Below are 14,996 nucleotides of genomic sequence, written 5' to 3' on the forward strand. Positions count from 1 at the left end.
GCGCCCGTATGAGCACGGGATGAGCACGGGATTTTAAACAGCTATAACTCCAGTTTGCAGCATGCCACCAAGTCCACATTTGGTATGTGGACTTAGACCACCAATAGGGCCCAGCATGAATTGCTGAAGCCCCGCCCCCTCTGTCTTCCCATTGGCTGGCCTTCAAACAGCCATAACTCAAGTTCGCAGCATGCTATGGAGTACAAATTTTGTACATGGACTAAAGCCAGCAATAGGGACTAACTGTCATTACTTAAGCCCCGCCCCCTCTGTCTGCCCATTGGCTGGGCTTTAAACAGCCATCATTCCAGTTTGCAGCATGCTCCCAAGTACAAATTTGGTAAGTGGACTCAGACCACCAATAGGGACGAACTGAAATGAGTTAAGGCCCGCCCCAAAGGCACCGCTTCCTTCACACAGGGTGTGATTTTTACTACAGTTGGAGCCCTCGCAGGGCAGTGGAATTCTTTGTCTATGAGCAGAGCCGAGCGCCTGGCAGTGCGTTAGAGAGCAGGGGTTCTCAAACATTTTTGTCTCAGGGCACCCCTGTAAATAATGTCTTCATCCATGGCACCCCATCATTTTCACATTGTTGTTACTTTGTAATATCTGTTTCCATTATGACAGATTGAAAATAACTTTATACTTGACGGTTAACCACTTGAACCCCAGTATCCCCATTCTGGGGGGGAACATTCGGCAACAATAGCAGATCTACAAGCTCACAACGTGTCGCAGCGCGACACGTTGTGAGCTTGTGGATCGGCTATTGTTGGCGAAGAGATTTGGTGTGGAAAAAGAACACACCAAGTACAGTGCAAGTACTAAGTATAGAGGGTCTTAAGTGGTTAAACTGAAGTGATATTGATGAATTCCAGATATTATCAAAGTATCCTGTGGCACCCCTGGACTTGCATCACGGCACCCTAGGGTGCCAGGGCACCCACTTTGAGAAACCCTGCGTTAGAGAGAACTTACTAACGCTCTGGACCAGGGCTAGGGGAACCCCTGAAACCCCTTCCAATGACCACTAGGGGTTCCCGGACCCCACTTTGAGAACCACTGCAATAAACAAAATCTGTTAAAAAAGCTACCATGGGAAATACAACCATACAAATGTACAAACTGAGTCAGCGTGAACAGATTCACTCAGGTCTATGCTAGTGTCTTTTCTGTTTTCGCTCTGCATCAAATATCTTCGCTGAAGATAAATCTTAGCTTAATGTCAATATATTTTCTGTGATTTTTTTCTGAGAGTACGGATGCTGGGGTTTAACCCATTAAGACATTATATTATTATACACATTATTTTACACTTTGGCTATTCAAAAATAGCAGATCTGCAATGTGCCGCGCTACGAGCTTGTAGATCTGCTATTTTGGAATAATTGTGAGAACCTTTGAATATATGTATTTTTTAAAGCGAACATTTTTTACTCCAATCTTTGCTTCTTGGAGGGGTCCCTGGAACAAAATATTTTGAGATGGGGGGGGTCCGCGGCCAACTACATATCATTTTGGGGGTCCTTGACAATTATGAAAAAGTTCGAGAACCACTGATATAGCAACATAAAACGGTTGGGATTTAGAAGACATTTTGAATGGGAACCTCAGGCCTTAATGCAGTAGTTCACCCAAATTACTTATTTTCTGTCAAATCCAATCAAGTTATAGAAACATCTCAAGGATGATCAGTGGAAACAGGATGCACCTCAGCTCAACTCTGAGTGTCATAGCAATACTTATGCACATGTGATTTTGACTTTTACATTTTTTTATATACATTTGCAGAAACCTCTTTTTTTATTTTGTCATTATGGGGTATAGTGTGGAGAATATTGAGTAAAACAATTATTATAAATTTTGTTTTTAATAAGGCTGTAAGTGAAGGGGGGATGAATACTTTCGCAAGGCACTGTATCTGTGGAACCGGAAATGTAATGCCTCTACTCCTACAATTGCTTGTCAGGGTGGGGGGTCCCAAATATGATTATTTTGGGGGTCGCGGCCTGAAAAGGTTGAGAACCACTGCTGTACTGTAATTCTGTAGTAGTAGACTTTAATAACAGTGCTTGACTGTAACACTTCTAACAGTAAGTTAAAGGTAGGGTATGTGATTTTTTCTTTGGTTGAAATAAGTGTTAAATAGCTCTATATTCTGATAGTAATCATTGCTATAGAGTGTTTGTTCAGTAGCAGGAGTCTCCATGTCTCTCCAGCTCCTTATTAAACAGAAAATGCGTTTTCAGGTCGGGATACCAGTTTTATCTAAGCAAGAGAACTCAGACAGGATACAGATTAAACAAGTGGAATCGGAAGTGATGACACAAAGAAATAAGCTGACACAATTGGAACTGGAACACTATAAAAATGAAGCTGATCAATGGGTACTCTTCTCTTTCCTGATTGGTTGAAATTTGGTCACCTACCTGAACATGTGGTTTCTGTTTATTAAAGAGCTGGAGAGACGGGGAGACTCCTGTTACTGAACACACACTCTATAGCAATGATTACTATCAGAATATAGAGCTTTAACCTTTTAACAAAGGCACCTGTTTTAACCAAAGAATGTCACGTACCCTACCCTTTAACCATTACAACTCTGGAGATGGATTTCCCTGACAGCTCCTCTCCTCTCCGTTTGAAACCAGAAGGTACAAATTAGAGTCTCTTGACTGCATGTGGGTATAGATGTGTGTGTGTGTGTGTGTGTGTGTGTGTGTGTGTGTGTGTGTGTGTGTGTGTGTGTGTGTGTGTGTGTGTGTGTGTGTGTGTGTGTGTGTGTGTGTGTGTGTGTGTGTGTGTGTGTGTGTGTGTGTGTGTGTGTGAGTGAGTGTGATAGCTGCCCTACATTTGGAGGGGGAGGGGAGTGTGTGGGGGCTTAGCTTTCATCTTCTGTTAGTTATGGTGTGTGTGTGTGTGTGTATGTGTGTTCACACTGTGTTTAGAGAGAATGTGTGGTTCTATTTTCAGAGCGGTTACTGTACACACTATTGGAATATAATATAATGTAATGGAATATAAAGTTATATCTATGACATGATCAGGTATATTATCATTATGGTGTGGTGTGATACACTACAGCAGTGGTTTTCAACTTTTTTCATGCCAAGGACCCCTAAATTGATATACATTCGGCCACGGACCCCCATCTGAAAAGGTTTTGTGCCAGGGACCCCAAGAAGCAAAGATTTGAGTTAAAAATGTTCGCTTGAAAAAATACATATATTCAAAGATTTGCACACATTTTCAAGATTTTTCAAAAATAGCAGATCTACAAGCTCAGAGTGCGGCACTCGGTGCCACACTATGAGCTTGTATATCTGCTATTTTTGAAAAAAATATTGTGATGCTATGTAAACTAATTTAGCTGGGGACCCCCTGGTACCCCCCCAACACCCCCAAGGACCACTGGTGGTCCCCGGACCAGTGGTTGAGAACCAGCGCACTACAGTATTGTACGGTTAGTTCTGCTGTAATTGTTCCATGTGGGGGTGGATTCATCTTCTACATTTAGGAGCAGCTGGCAACCACTGTTCAATGCCCGGGGGGGACCAGCTCCAGCTCTTTATAAGGCCAGTGCCTTGCTCAAATGCACTGTGAGGAGTATGTGCCTTTTCGAGGGGAAACCCACATGATGAACATGGAGAGAACATGCAAACTCCACACAGAAAGAAAAGTCCCTGGTTTGAATCCCAGGTCCTTATCTCTGTGAGGCAATAGCACCGTACGGTGTACTCATATATATATATATATATGGCATGGGGGCGGCATATAGTGGCTCAGGTGGCACAGTGGCTCAGGGGTAGAGTGGCCGGTATAGGGCGTCCGGATGGGAACAGAGAGGTTCGCAGTTCGATCCCGGGCTCCCCCAGAGTTAGTGTAGAAGTGTCCTTGAGCAAGACGCTGAACCCCTAATAGCTCCCGATGAGCAGGTTGGTGCCTTGCATGGCTTCCTCCGCCATCGGTGTGTGAATGGGTGAATGTAATGCACAATCTATGTAAAGCACTTTGGATAAAAGCGCTATGTAAATGCACCATTTACCATTTTATATGTCGTTGCTATGGGTGGCCATACAGTGTTTCCCCTAGCCAGAAGCTGAAGGTGTGGGGGAGGATGCGTGGCGTGCGCACCTTTTTTGGGTTCTCAAAATACATATTTGTGCTAAAACACGAAGACATAGTACATGTGCACAGTAATGAGCAGGAAAATATCTGTATAGTTTACATTTTGTCTCCAGATTTAGGAAAATATACTTTTATTAGACCAAGTAGTATAGACAAACTGTCATACATAACAAAAAATCACACCCTGTGTGAAGGTAGCGGCGCCTTTGATACATTTTGTCATCGATATGTGTTTATAATGTGTTTATAGCCATGTGTCACGTGAAGCTTGACCAATCACTTTGTTGACGGGTCTGACCAATCAGAACGTTGACGGGTCTGACCAATCAGAACGTTGACGGGTCGGACCAATCAGAACGTTGACGGTGAACACGGACAAAGTCAGGTATAGAGCAGGATCCGCTCTATACCTAAAGGTGTAGAGCGGCTAGCGCCGCTAAAAAGACAGTGGTGGAGGAAGTACTCACACTGCTTAATGCATATAGGGGAAACACTGCCATAGCTGAATGGGTAGAGAGAGCCCGCCTGGGAAGTAGAAGGTCCCAGGTTCGATTATCCGCTGGCGTAGAGGTCCAGGCACCTAGGCTCAGTGTAGCCTGACAGCGTGTCGCGGGTTCGAGTCCCGATCCCGACGGCCTTTGCTGCATGTCACTCCTCATCTCTCTCTTTCCTGTCAGCTTGTCCTGTCAATAAAGGCATAAAAATAAAACAAAACTTCATCTTAGAAAAAAAAACTGAGAAGGAGGAATAAATTGAGCAGGCAGTCACCCGGCAGTCAGGAGGTTCACACCCTATGCTCAGCCAAGCTCGATCGCCCTTCAGTTTCATTCGCTAACAAGCTAACACATACATACACCCTCCACCCTAATGGTTCATTCTAGAGTGGTCTTTTTAAGCACACCGTTCACTCTTCATACTACATGCTCTAGTCCAGTGGTTCTCAAACTTCTTCATGCCAGGGACCCCCAAATTGATATATATTTGGCCGCGGACCCCCATCTGAAAATGTGTTGTGCCAGGGACTCCCAGAAGCAAAGATTTGTGTTAAAATGTTACGCTTTAAAAGAAATATATGAAAGGATTTGCACAAATCTTCAAGATTTTTCAAAAATAGCAGATCTACAAGCTCATAGCGCGGCACTCGGTGCCGCGCTATGAGCTTGTATATCTGCTATTTTTGAATAGCCCAAAGTATAAAAAGTTAAAATGATTGTGACGCTATATTCACACATTTTGCTGGCGACCCCCTGGAGCCCCCTCAAGGTCCCCTAGGGGTCCCCGAACCCCACTTTGAGAACCAATGCTCTAGTCTGCATAGGTCACATAGGTCACGGCACCCTTCCTGCAGCCCCCCACCTCCCCAGCCCCCTCCCTGTGGCATTTAGTTCTTCTTCACTGTGTTAAATGTGTGAGTTCTGTGGATTACCTTGAAGGGGTCAATGTTATGTTCATGTAATTAACTGTATCTCAGGCTCTGCTTGGAGGGGGTTGGTGGTGATTCTGTGTCACGCTGCTTGCGCAGATAATCTGTGGTATCACAGGAGCAGTCGCACCGCCAAAACCAGTGGTCCGGGGACCACCAGTGGTCCTTGGGGGGGTACCAGAGGGTCCCCAGCTAAATGAGTTAACATAGCGTCACAATCATTTTAACCACTTAGCTTTGGCTATTTAAAAAATAGCAGATATACAAGCTCATAGCGCGGCACCGAGTGCCGCGCTATGAGCTTGTAGATCTGCTATTTTTGAAAAATCTTGAAAATGTGCGCATAGCCTTGAATATATGTATATTTTTTAAAGCGAACATTTTTAACTAAAATCTTTGCTTCTGGGGGGTCCCTGGCACAATCTTTTCAGATGGGGGTCCGTGGCCAAATGTATATCAATTTAGGGGTCCCTGGCATGAAAAAGGTTGAAAACCACTGCAATAGAGCACCGAAGTCTGGCTTTGTGGCTTTATTTTTTGTGTTGAAATCCCCATTTGGGAATTACATTACATTACAGTCATTTAGCAGACGCTTTTATCCAAAATAAAATGAATCTTAGATCACGTCATATAAGAACTGTGTTCCAAACATAAACACACCACCCTGCCGTTTTTGTCAGGGGGGTGGCTCTGCATCCTTTATGATGTTCATTCATATTTGATACAGCCTGTTTCTGGCGAAAATGGAATTAATTCTGCCTTAAAAGTCTTAAGAACTACTACTTCCGGGTCTGAAATCACTGTCCCCACAGCAGCCGCGTTCATGGGAAATGTAGTGTTTAGTGTTTATATTGTTTTACTCTTTGGGTAAATGTGTACATTTACACCTTCAGTCGATACTTAAATCCATATGAGTAAAAACGCCAGGGTGGTGTGTTTATTTTTGGAACACAGTTCTTATATGAAGCGATCTAAGATTCCCCAATGAGGATATCAATACAAAAAGTAAAGCCACGAACCTGCGGAAAGCACCCTCTACTGGCAGTGACGTCGGTGCTCTATAAATGCTTTATCTTGATGAAAGTGTCGCCTGACAGCCATGTTGTTGGTGAAATAGTTGCATGATATTTTGATTGGCTGAGCGGCAAATGCAGCGTTGTGCCAGACCTAGCCGCACACTTGATGTATATTTATTATCATCCGTCTCTCAGTCACTCTGTTCACGTCCGCTCACTCCCGTCTCCCTCTCTCTGCGTCCTTTCATCCTTCAAATACCTTGCTTGTATCTATTTCATTCTCTCTGCCTCTTTTTATAGCGGTGCAACCGCTAATCAAACTAATCGATTTAATCGATATAAAAAAATATTTTCAATAATGGATTTTAATTGAAAAAATAATCTGTTTTTGGGGACAATCGATGAATAGGGAATCATCTCTTTACGTGTTTGACGTAACGTATTCAAAGTTGGGGAAGGGTGTGATTTTGTTGCTTACAAATTTAACTTGTTTGGGACAAAGTTTATTCTATAGTTATTAAAGGGATAGTTCACCCCCAAAATTACTCTTTTTCTTTTCCTATCGATTAGTCACCCCATGGAGATTTGATGACCGGCAGCGGTTCCGGTACGAGACACAAATAGTCTCCTTTGTGTCTCTTACCGGAACCGCTGCCGGTCATCAAATTATTGGCTTAGGAATGTGACAAAAACAAAAAAAATATCCATGAATACAGTTCACCCCTTTTTTTTTTGTGAACTGTACCTTTAAGAAGTTACATAGGGCAGCTTCAACTGCCTCAGGGAGAAAAAAACCTGTTGGTGTCTTGAGTCAGTCTTCACTACATATACATTACACATACCTTAAAGTAGCAGCATATACACGAATCCACGGCGCGCTGCCCTGCGCGCAGCCATTGCTGCGGTCTGAACGCTACGCGGACGTAAGACCGCAGCAATGGCGGCGCGCAGGGCAGCGCGCCGTGGATTCGTGTATAGCCTACATATATTCCCTTGTACAGTATGTGAACATTTTCATTTCACCTTTATTTATTCAGGCAGGTTGAATGAATGGTCCTGAGCCAGAAGGGTGGGGTCTTGTTGTAGGGGATCGGGGTGGTATTCCTAATCCTAATCCCATGCAGAGACTGATCAGTGGGTGGGGGTGCAGTCAGAGTCTCTTGTTTCTGTGGCATGAGGACGTGGTCTTGATAGACATGGTGCCTCTTCCCGGAAGGTTCTGAGACCAAGAGGTGGTGACCGCTGTCTTCTCAGTCAAGGAGCGCTGTCGGTACTGGAGAGCAGTGTTGATTTTGACAGCAAATTCTTTTGAATACATTTTTTAGTCTTCTGAAATGTTTGCGAACGCGGAAGGAAGCCGCGCCTCCGACCAAGTGGAGCATACTATGAAACTCGGCTCGGCTTGTGTGTCTGTCTGTGTGCAGTATGTGTGCAGCCGCGCCCCCATGTCACTCACGCTCTCATTGGCTGCCCCCATGTGAGTCACGCTCTCATTGCCTGCATGCACTACAGTGTGGCTGAAATTCGCCTGTGCCCCTGGGTGACTAATTACACTCCTCTGAGAAAAATATAGCAGCGACAGTCAAAAATAACACATCTACAAGCATCTACACGAGTTCATCTATTGGGATATCTAAGAATTCCATGTCATTTGTGCATATTTCAGGCCGGATGGCAAGTAATTGCTCATTCCTTTCTATTCTACTTATTGTTATTTTCGAGCTGCGTTCGCTTCCAGCGTTCGCGCGTCTTACTTGTTTAGTTTTTGTGTAGTTTTAGTCAACTAAATATCATACGATTATAGTCGACTAAATCTACAGTTGAATTAGTCGACTAAAATGTATTTTGGCGGTGCCTTGTTGGCGTTGTGATGGCTGATTTTACACTTGGTTGCATGCTGATCTGCTATTAGCTATTTTCAGAGCGCAACACCCGAGCGCAACCAAAACATAAAATGACTTGTCTTTTAGTCCTACTGGATCTCTTCTCCACTAGTCCCTCACTAACATTTTAGTCTAGTTTTTATTTGTTGAAATTGTCACTATATTTAGTCTTAGTTTTAGTCATCGTAGCTTAGTTTTTATTTCGTTTTCCTCAGTGAAAAAAGGTTTTTCACTGAGGAAACGATTTTATTTATTTTTTTCGTTTAGTTTTAGTCGACGAAATCAACACTACTTACATTTGCAATTGTTTATACAATATACATATTAGTTTGGGGGTCATTGACGTGAAAATGTTTTAGAGGGACTGTTTTTAAAAACAACATTAGAGGGTCGGAAGCCCAAATAAGCAACTACACTTTAAGAAACAAGCCCCCAAAAAAAACGCAACAACCACCAATATTTACAAGCAACGTAACAGAAACAGACAAGCCCAAAGTCGCTTATAAATAAGCGGGCCAGACATGGCAACACCGGTGCCAATCTGTTGCGTCCTGGCAACCTCTCTCAGTCGCTCCACTGGCTCCCTGCTCCGTGTCTTTGATCTCCTCACCAACAGCTCTGAGAGAGTTTCAGTTGTCTGTGTATCAAGCAAGAGTGACTGCATGATATACTCCATCCATTAATAATGATCCCAGAGTCTTCTTCTCTTCTCTGGTCGAGCATTTAATCAGCTGTTTGTTTTTTGGGGGGGTGGGGGGGACGATCATGGCGTTGAATGTCCTTTTGTTTAACCCATTAAGACCGGGGAACGCATTAGTGTCATTTTTTTTTAGATTAGATATCTTTTGAAAACTCTTGAAAATGTGTGCAAATCTTTGAATGTATATATATTTTTTAAAGCGAACATTTGTAACTCAAATCTTTGCTTCTGGGGGGTCCCTTGCTTGAATAAGACATTTTGAGATGGGGGTCCGCGGCCAAATACATAATCTAAAAATGTTTTATAAATCCTAACAGTACAGTATGTTGCTATATCAGTGGTGCTCCAACTTTTCCATGGCAAGGACCACCCAAAATGATATGTATTTGGCCGCGGACCCCCCATCTCAAAACATGTTGTTCCAGGGACCCCTAGAAGAAGCACAGATCGGAGTTAAAAAATGTTCGCTTTAAAACATAAAAAAAAATAGCCGAAGGAATCTGAAAATGACCCTGGTCTAAATGGGTTAGAATAATCCCTGAGGACGATAAGCAGGGAGTTGGGTTTCTCTCACCTTCAGTCCTAATTATTTGCTCAATGAGTTGTCGTCGTGCCTCACTCAACGTTTGGCTGGCGGAGGAATGGAAACAGCAAACCACTACGAACGAACTTGATTCACGAGGGGAATAAAACAGCTTACTGTCAGTGAAAAAAAAGACTCCAAGTCAGGGAAACACGGTATTGCACCCACCTTGATTTATGTAGAAACACACACACTGCAGCCCTTTTGTTTTGTCCAGTGGTGGCAGTGTCTGGAAAGTAACTAAGTACATTTACTTAAGTACTAGTGCTTAAGTACAATTTTGAGGTATTTGTACTTTACTTGAGTATTTCCAATTTCCAGTACTTTTACTTCTACTCCACTACATCTCAGAGGCAAATATTGTACTTTTACTCCACTACAATTATTTGAAAACTGTAGTTACTAGTTACTTTGTAGATTTTGATTATTCTAATATGCTAATAATTCAGCCCTAGCCGATTGAAAATAGCCGATCTACAAGCTCACAATGCGTCGCGATGCATTGTGAGCTTGTCATAATAAACCATATTAATTTGCGGGTCCTTGACATGAAAGGTTTGAGAACCACTTCTGTTAGGGATTGTTTGGTGTGGTGTCTGTCGACTTGCATATTACTTTTTGTCTTGTGTTTGTAAAAAATTAAAATGGTTAAATATGATTCTTGAGCTTTGATATTTACATTTTTATTTTGTTTTGTTTAATGCATTACTGATTTCAAACAATCCAATAATATGTGTGTGTGTGTGTGTGTGTGTGTGTGTGTGTGTGTGTGTGTGTGTGTGTGTGTGCGTGTGCGTGTGCGCGTGGGCCCACGTGCGTGCGTGTGCGCTCACACGTGCGCATTTAAATGTAATATTTCTGGATTTCTTTCTACAATTATGATAATAACATCAACTTATGTTTCCTGATGAGTCTTAGATTAGCAAGCCTGCTATGTCCAGCAGAAATAAATGATCCAATCATTAGCCAAAGTTACACTAAACTGCTTGATGATAACTAACAATATTCATATAATAATTATAATAATACTAATAAAGTGTGTGTGTGTGTGTATAAATATCTGTATTGATAATAATCGATTGATTGTGTATTTCCAGATGAGGGTCCATACAGTAAACACTCTGCTGTCTCCAGATCAGCAGATGGAGCCCTTGCAATCAGAAGGCAGTCTATACCTGGTACTAAAAAAACATACACACGCACACACATGTGAACACACGTGCACGCATCCTATTTCCCAGTGTGTGACACCAGCACAAGTCTTTGTATAATCACTACGCGGCCCAGCCGGCCCTCACATCTAAAGTTTGGGTTACTGCTACACAGTCCTACACATCTAAGTTGACACGCATTTGACACGTTTATGTTGTCTATGACATCAGTGCATGTTGATCTTGCATATAATGTGTAATTGACCGTGGACCGCGGCCCTTGGGGGACCCCGGACGGGCCCCCGACACACGGTTTCTGTGCATTTGGTTAATGTTGTGTGTGACACATCAGTGCATGTTGAAAATCCTACTCCATATACTGTATGTGTGCATTTGGTTGATGTTGTGTATGGCAGTGATCAGTGCATGCTGACCTCCATACAGTATGTGTGCATTTGACGGGGGCTATATGTGCATTTGACCCCATATAGTATGACCGACCCACCCACCAGTAGACAATTTTAATATAGGATAAAACAGCCATTTCTCTTGTGAGGAAAATGGTTCTACAATGTCTGTTTCTCAAAGTCTGCTTTACTTGTGGGGACATTTGGTCCAAGTAGAGTAATTCAAGAACATGCACGCCTGCATGGACGCACCCAAACACACACACACACACACACAAACACAGACACGCACACTAGGCCTGTCACAATTCTTACATAAATGGTCTAATCGCAATTATTTTTGCATAATCGTTTCCATGTTGAAAAATGTTTACACATTTTCAAATATATCCACGTTTCCACCAAGTTTCCTATAGGGCGTTATGGGCATCACTTCCTGTTTGTTTGATCCCTGATACCTGACCAAATCGACAGGAAGTGATGCCCATAACGCCTTAGGACATGGGTTACCAAACATTTCAGCCCGCGACCCCAAAATAATGCGGCCATTGACTCGCGACCCCACCTAGCCCTGGAGGTAATTCATGCACGTAAACTTGCACGTTCGGTGTGCATTTGTAATGTATTAAAATGGTAAAATGGACTTTTCGTAATCATTTTGAGATTGTATTTCATCCATTCTGTTGAATTAAAAAATGATACATTTTTAATGACCCAAAATAATTTCGCGACCCCACCGTCAATGTGTCGCAACCCCAACTTTGGGAACCCCTGCCTTAGGAAACTTGTGGATAAAAAAACGCAGAAATGGCAGATCTACAAGCTTACAACGCGTCACGAAGTGACGCGTTGTAAGCTTGTAGATCAGCTATTTCTGCGTTTTTTTCATGTAGAATTATTAAAATATGTCAATCATTTCTTTGTATATTTAAGTTATTTGTCATATCTGCCCTGTGCAATTTTTGATTACGAAGCCCAAAAGGCATTAAGAAATGTATATCGTGACAGCCCTAGCGCACACACACGCACGCACGCACTCACATATTAACAAACACACACACCTTGCTATACAGAGACGATAACAAACATTGACACAGCTCTCCTCTCTCTCCTTTCTCTCTCTCTCTCTCTTCACTCTTCCTCTGTCCTCTCTCTCTCTTATCTTGCTCTTATCTCTCTCGCCCTCTCTCACTCTCTCTTCCCGCTCTCTCGCTCCCTCTCTGTTAAATTTTTCAGTCAGTTAATGAAATATAGATGATAGACAGAATAGAACGGATGACTTCACCCTCTCTATCTCTCTTTTCCTTGATTCTCTCCATCCACCCCTCCCCTTCCACCAGCCTCCACACGACTGGAATGAAAGACAGATAGAGCAAAAGATAGAATGAAAGAAAGAAAGGACGATAGAATGATAAATGTGTTTCTTCTTCTGTGTGACGCAGATGAGTTCCGAGGCTGCTCATTGGTGGAGCTGATAAAGAAGGAGGGCACAACACTCGGGCTGACGGTGTCCGGGGGCGTCGACAAGGACGGCAAACCACGGGTCTCGAACCTGCGACAAGGAGGCATCGCGGCCAGGTAACACACACACGCGTGCACGCATGCACGCGCGCGTCCACACACACACACACACACACACACACACACACACACACACACACACACACACACACACACACACACACACACACACACACACACACACACACACACCCACATACACGCATGCACGCACACACACATTCACATGCACATGCACATTCACATGCACACATGCACCGCACGCACACAGAAAGATCCTCAGGCTTTGTTTTCTTTACAAATATAACCAAATGTACAGTAACCAAATGGACCCCTACGGATCTATTTGGTTACATTAACAATGGGGCTTATAATCAGTGGTGGGAAAAGTACTCACATATTTTTTACTTAAGTAAAAGTATCAATACTGCATTATATAAATACTCTGTTAAAAGTAAAAGTCTGGAATTCAAAATGTGCTTGAGTAAAAGTCCAAAAGTATCTGCATAACAATGTACTTAAATTACCAAAAGTAAAAGTACTCATTATGCAGAATGTCCCATTTCAAGTTTTCAATTGTCTAAAAATCTTTTGAAAATAGCAGATCTACGAGCTCACAATGCGTCGCATCACAATGCATTGTGAGCTTGTAGATCTGCTATTTTCAGATGTCTGTAATGTATATAGGGCTGAAGTGGTTAACTCTTTAACTGCCAGAGTATTTACACATCTACCCCCCTTCCCTGCCAGAGAATAACATTGCAAAAATAGGTAAACTGTGAATTTTGTCTCCGTTTATTTTTTAACATTGAAGTGAATGGAGCAGAAAATCTTCGCATCGCGTTATCTCCTGCTTCCTTTGTGATAAAAAAAAAAAAAAAATGAAAAAAAAAAAAAAAAAAAAAATTTTTTTTTTTTTTTTTTCAAAAATCTCGTCAATCTCGTCGACGGCTGGCTGAGCCATGCGGAGAAAAACGAGAAATCTCGTCAATGGCAGGTAAAGAGTTAATGTATGTTTTGTAATTATAATAAAAATCCACAGAGTAACTAGTAACTAAAGTTTTCAGATAAATGTAGTGGAGTAAAAGTACAATATTTGACTCTGAGATGTAGTGGAGTAGAAGTGAAAGTACAGAAAATCGGAAATACTCCAGTAAAGTAGAAAAATACCTCAAATTTGTACTTAAGTACAGTACTTGAGGAAATGCACTTAGTTACTTATTTACACCACTGCTTATAATGCAATTGGGTCATAATAAATGCATATACTGGTGACAGGAGTGACCAGCTGAGCGTTGGAGATTACATTCGCTCGGTGAACGGCATCAACCTGACCAAGTTCAGACACGATGAGATCATCGGCCTGCTGAAGAACATCGGAGAGAGGGTCGTACTGGAGGTGGAATATGAACTCCCTCCTGTCTGTGAGTAATGTATTATTACTTATTAGTAGTATCACTACTGTTATTATTATTAATATCTCAGTATCACTGTCATTGATGTCGACAACAATTATAATTATAGATTAACTCATTAAATCCAGGAAACGCATCTGTATCATTTTAGATTTCTTTGGCTATTCAAAAATAGCAGATCTACAAGCTCATGCAGTTGCTAAGTCAATGCGCTTCACATTAAAATAAAACAATACAATTAACACAGTAAGACTTGAGGCCGATGAGCTTGTAGATCTGCTATTTTTGAAAGATTGTGAAAATGTGTGCAAATCTTTGAATATATCGTTTTTTTTTAAAGCGAACATTTTTAACTCAAATCTCAGCTTCTGAAACAAAATATTTTGGGATGGGGGTCCGCGGCCCAAGACATATCATTTTGGGGGTCCTTGACATGAAAAAGTTTGAGAACCACTGATATTATAGCAACATACGTTTTTCCCCCCAACAAAACTGTTAGGATTTAGAAGACATTTTGTAGAATCCCCCAGGAGCAAAGATTTGAGTTAAAAATGTTCGCTTTAAAAAATATATATATTCAGAAGATTTGCACAAATGTTCACGATTTTTCAAAAATAGCAGATATACAAGCTCATAGCTCATCGCGCTATGAGCTTGTATATCTGCTATTTTTGAATAGCCAAATAAATCTAAAAATGACAGAGATGCGTTCCCGGATTGAATGGGTTAACATTGTAAATGTGGCTGTCATGTATTTGATGTTGTTATA

The 14,996-nt window shown here is 42.0% G+C and overlaps 1 protein-coding gene across 3 annotated transcripts in view; it reads left to right on the forward strand.

The window, feature by feature from the left end:
- grip1 (glutamate receptor interacting protein 1) overlaps positions 1 to 14,996 on the forward strand; it is a 91,998-nt gene that overhangs the window by 45,346 nt on the left and 31,656 nt on the right. For all 3 annotated transcript variants that reach the window (XM_084050283.1, XM_084050281.1, XM_084050282.1), the window contains exons 2-4: positions 10,831 to 10,911; positions 12,734 to 12,869; positions 14,091 to 14,236. In XM_084050283.1, the coding sequence (XP_083906409.1) occupies positions 10,831 to 10,911; positions 12,734 to 12,869; positions 14,091 to 14,236 (363 nt within the window). The remainder of the gene's footprint in view (positions 1 to 10,830; positions 10,912 to 12,733; positions 12,870 to 14,090; positions 14,237 to 14,996) is intronic.

This window comes from Gymnoscopelus microlampas (assembly GCF_963454915.1).
Source record: "Gymnoscopelus microlampas genome assembly, chromosome: 23".
In the NCBI taxonomy this organism is placed as follows: domain Eukaryota; kingdom Metazoa; phylum Chordata; class Actinopteri; order Myctophiformes; family Myctophidae; genus Gymnoscopelus; species Gymnoscopelus microlampas.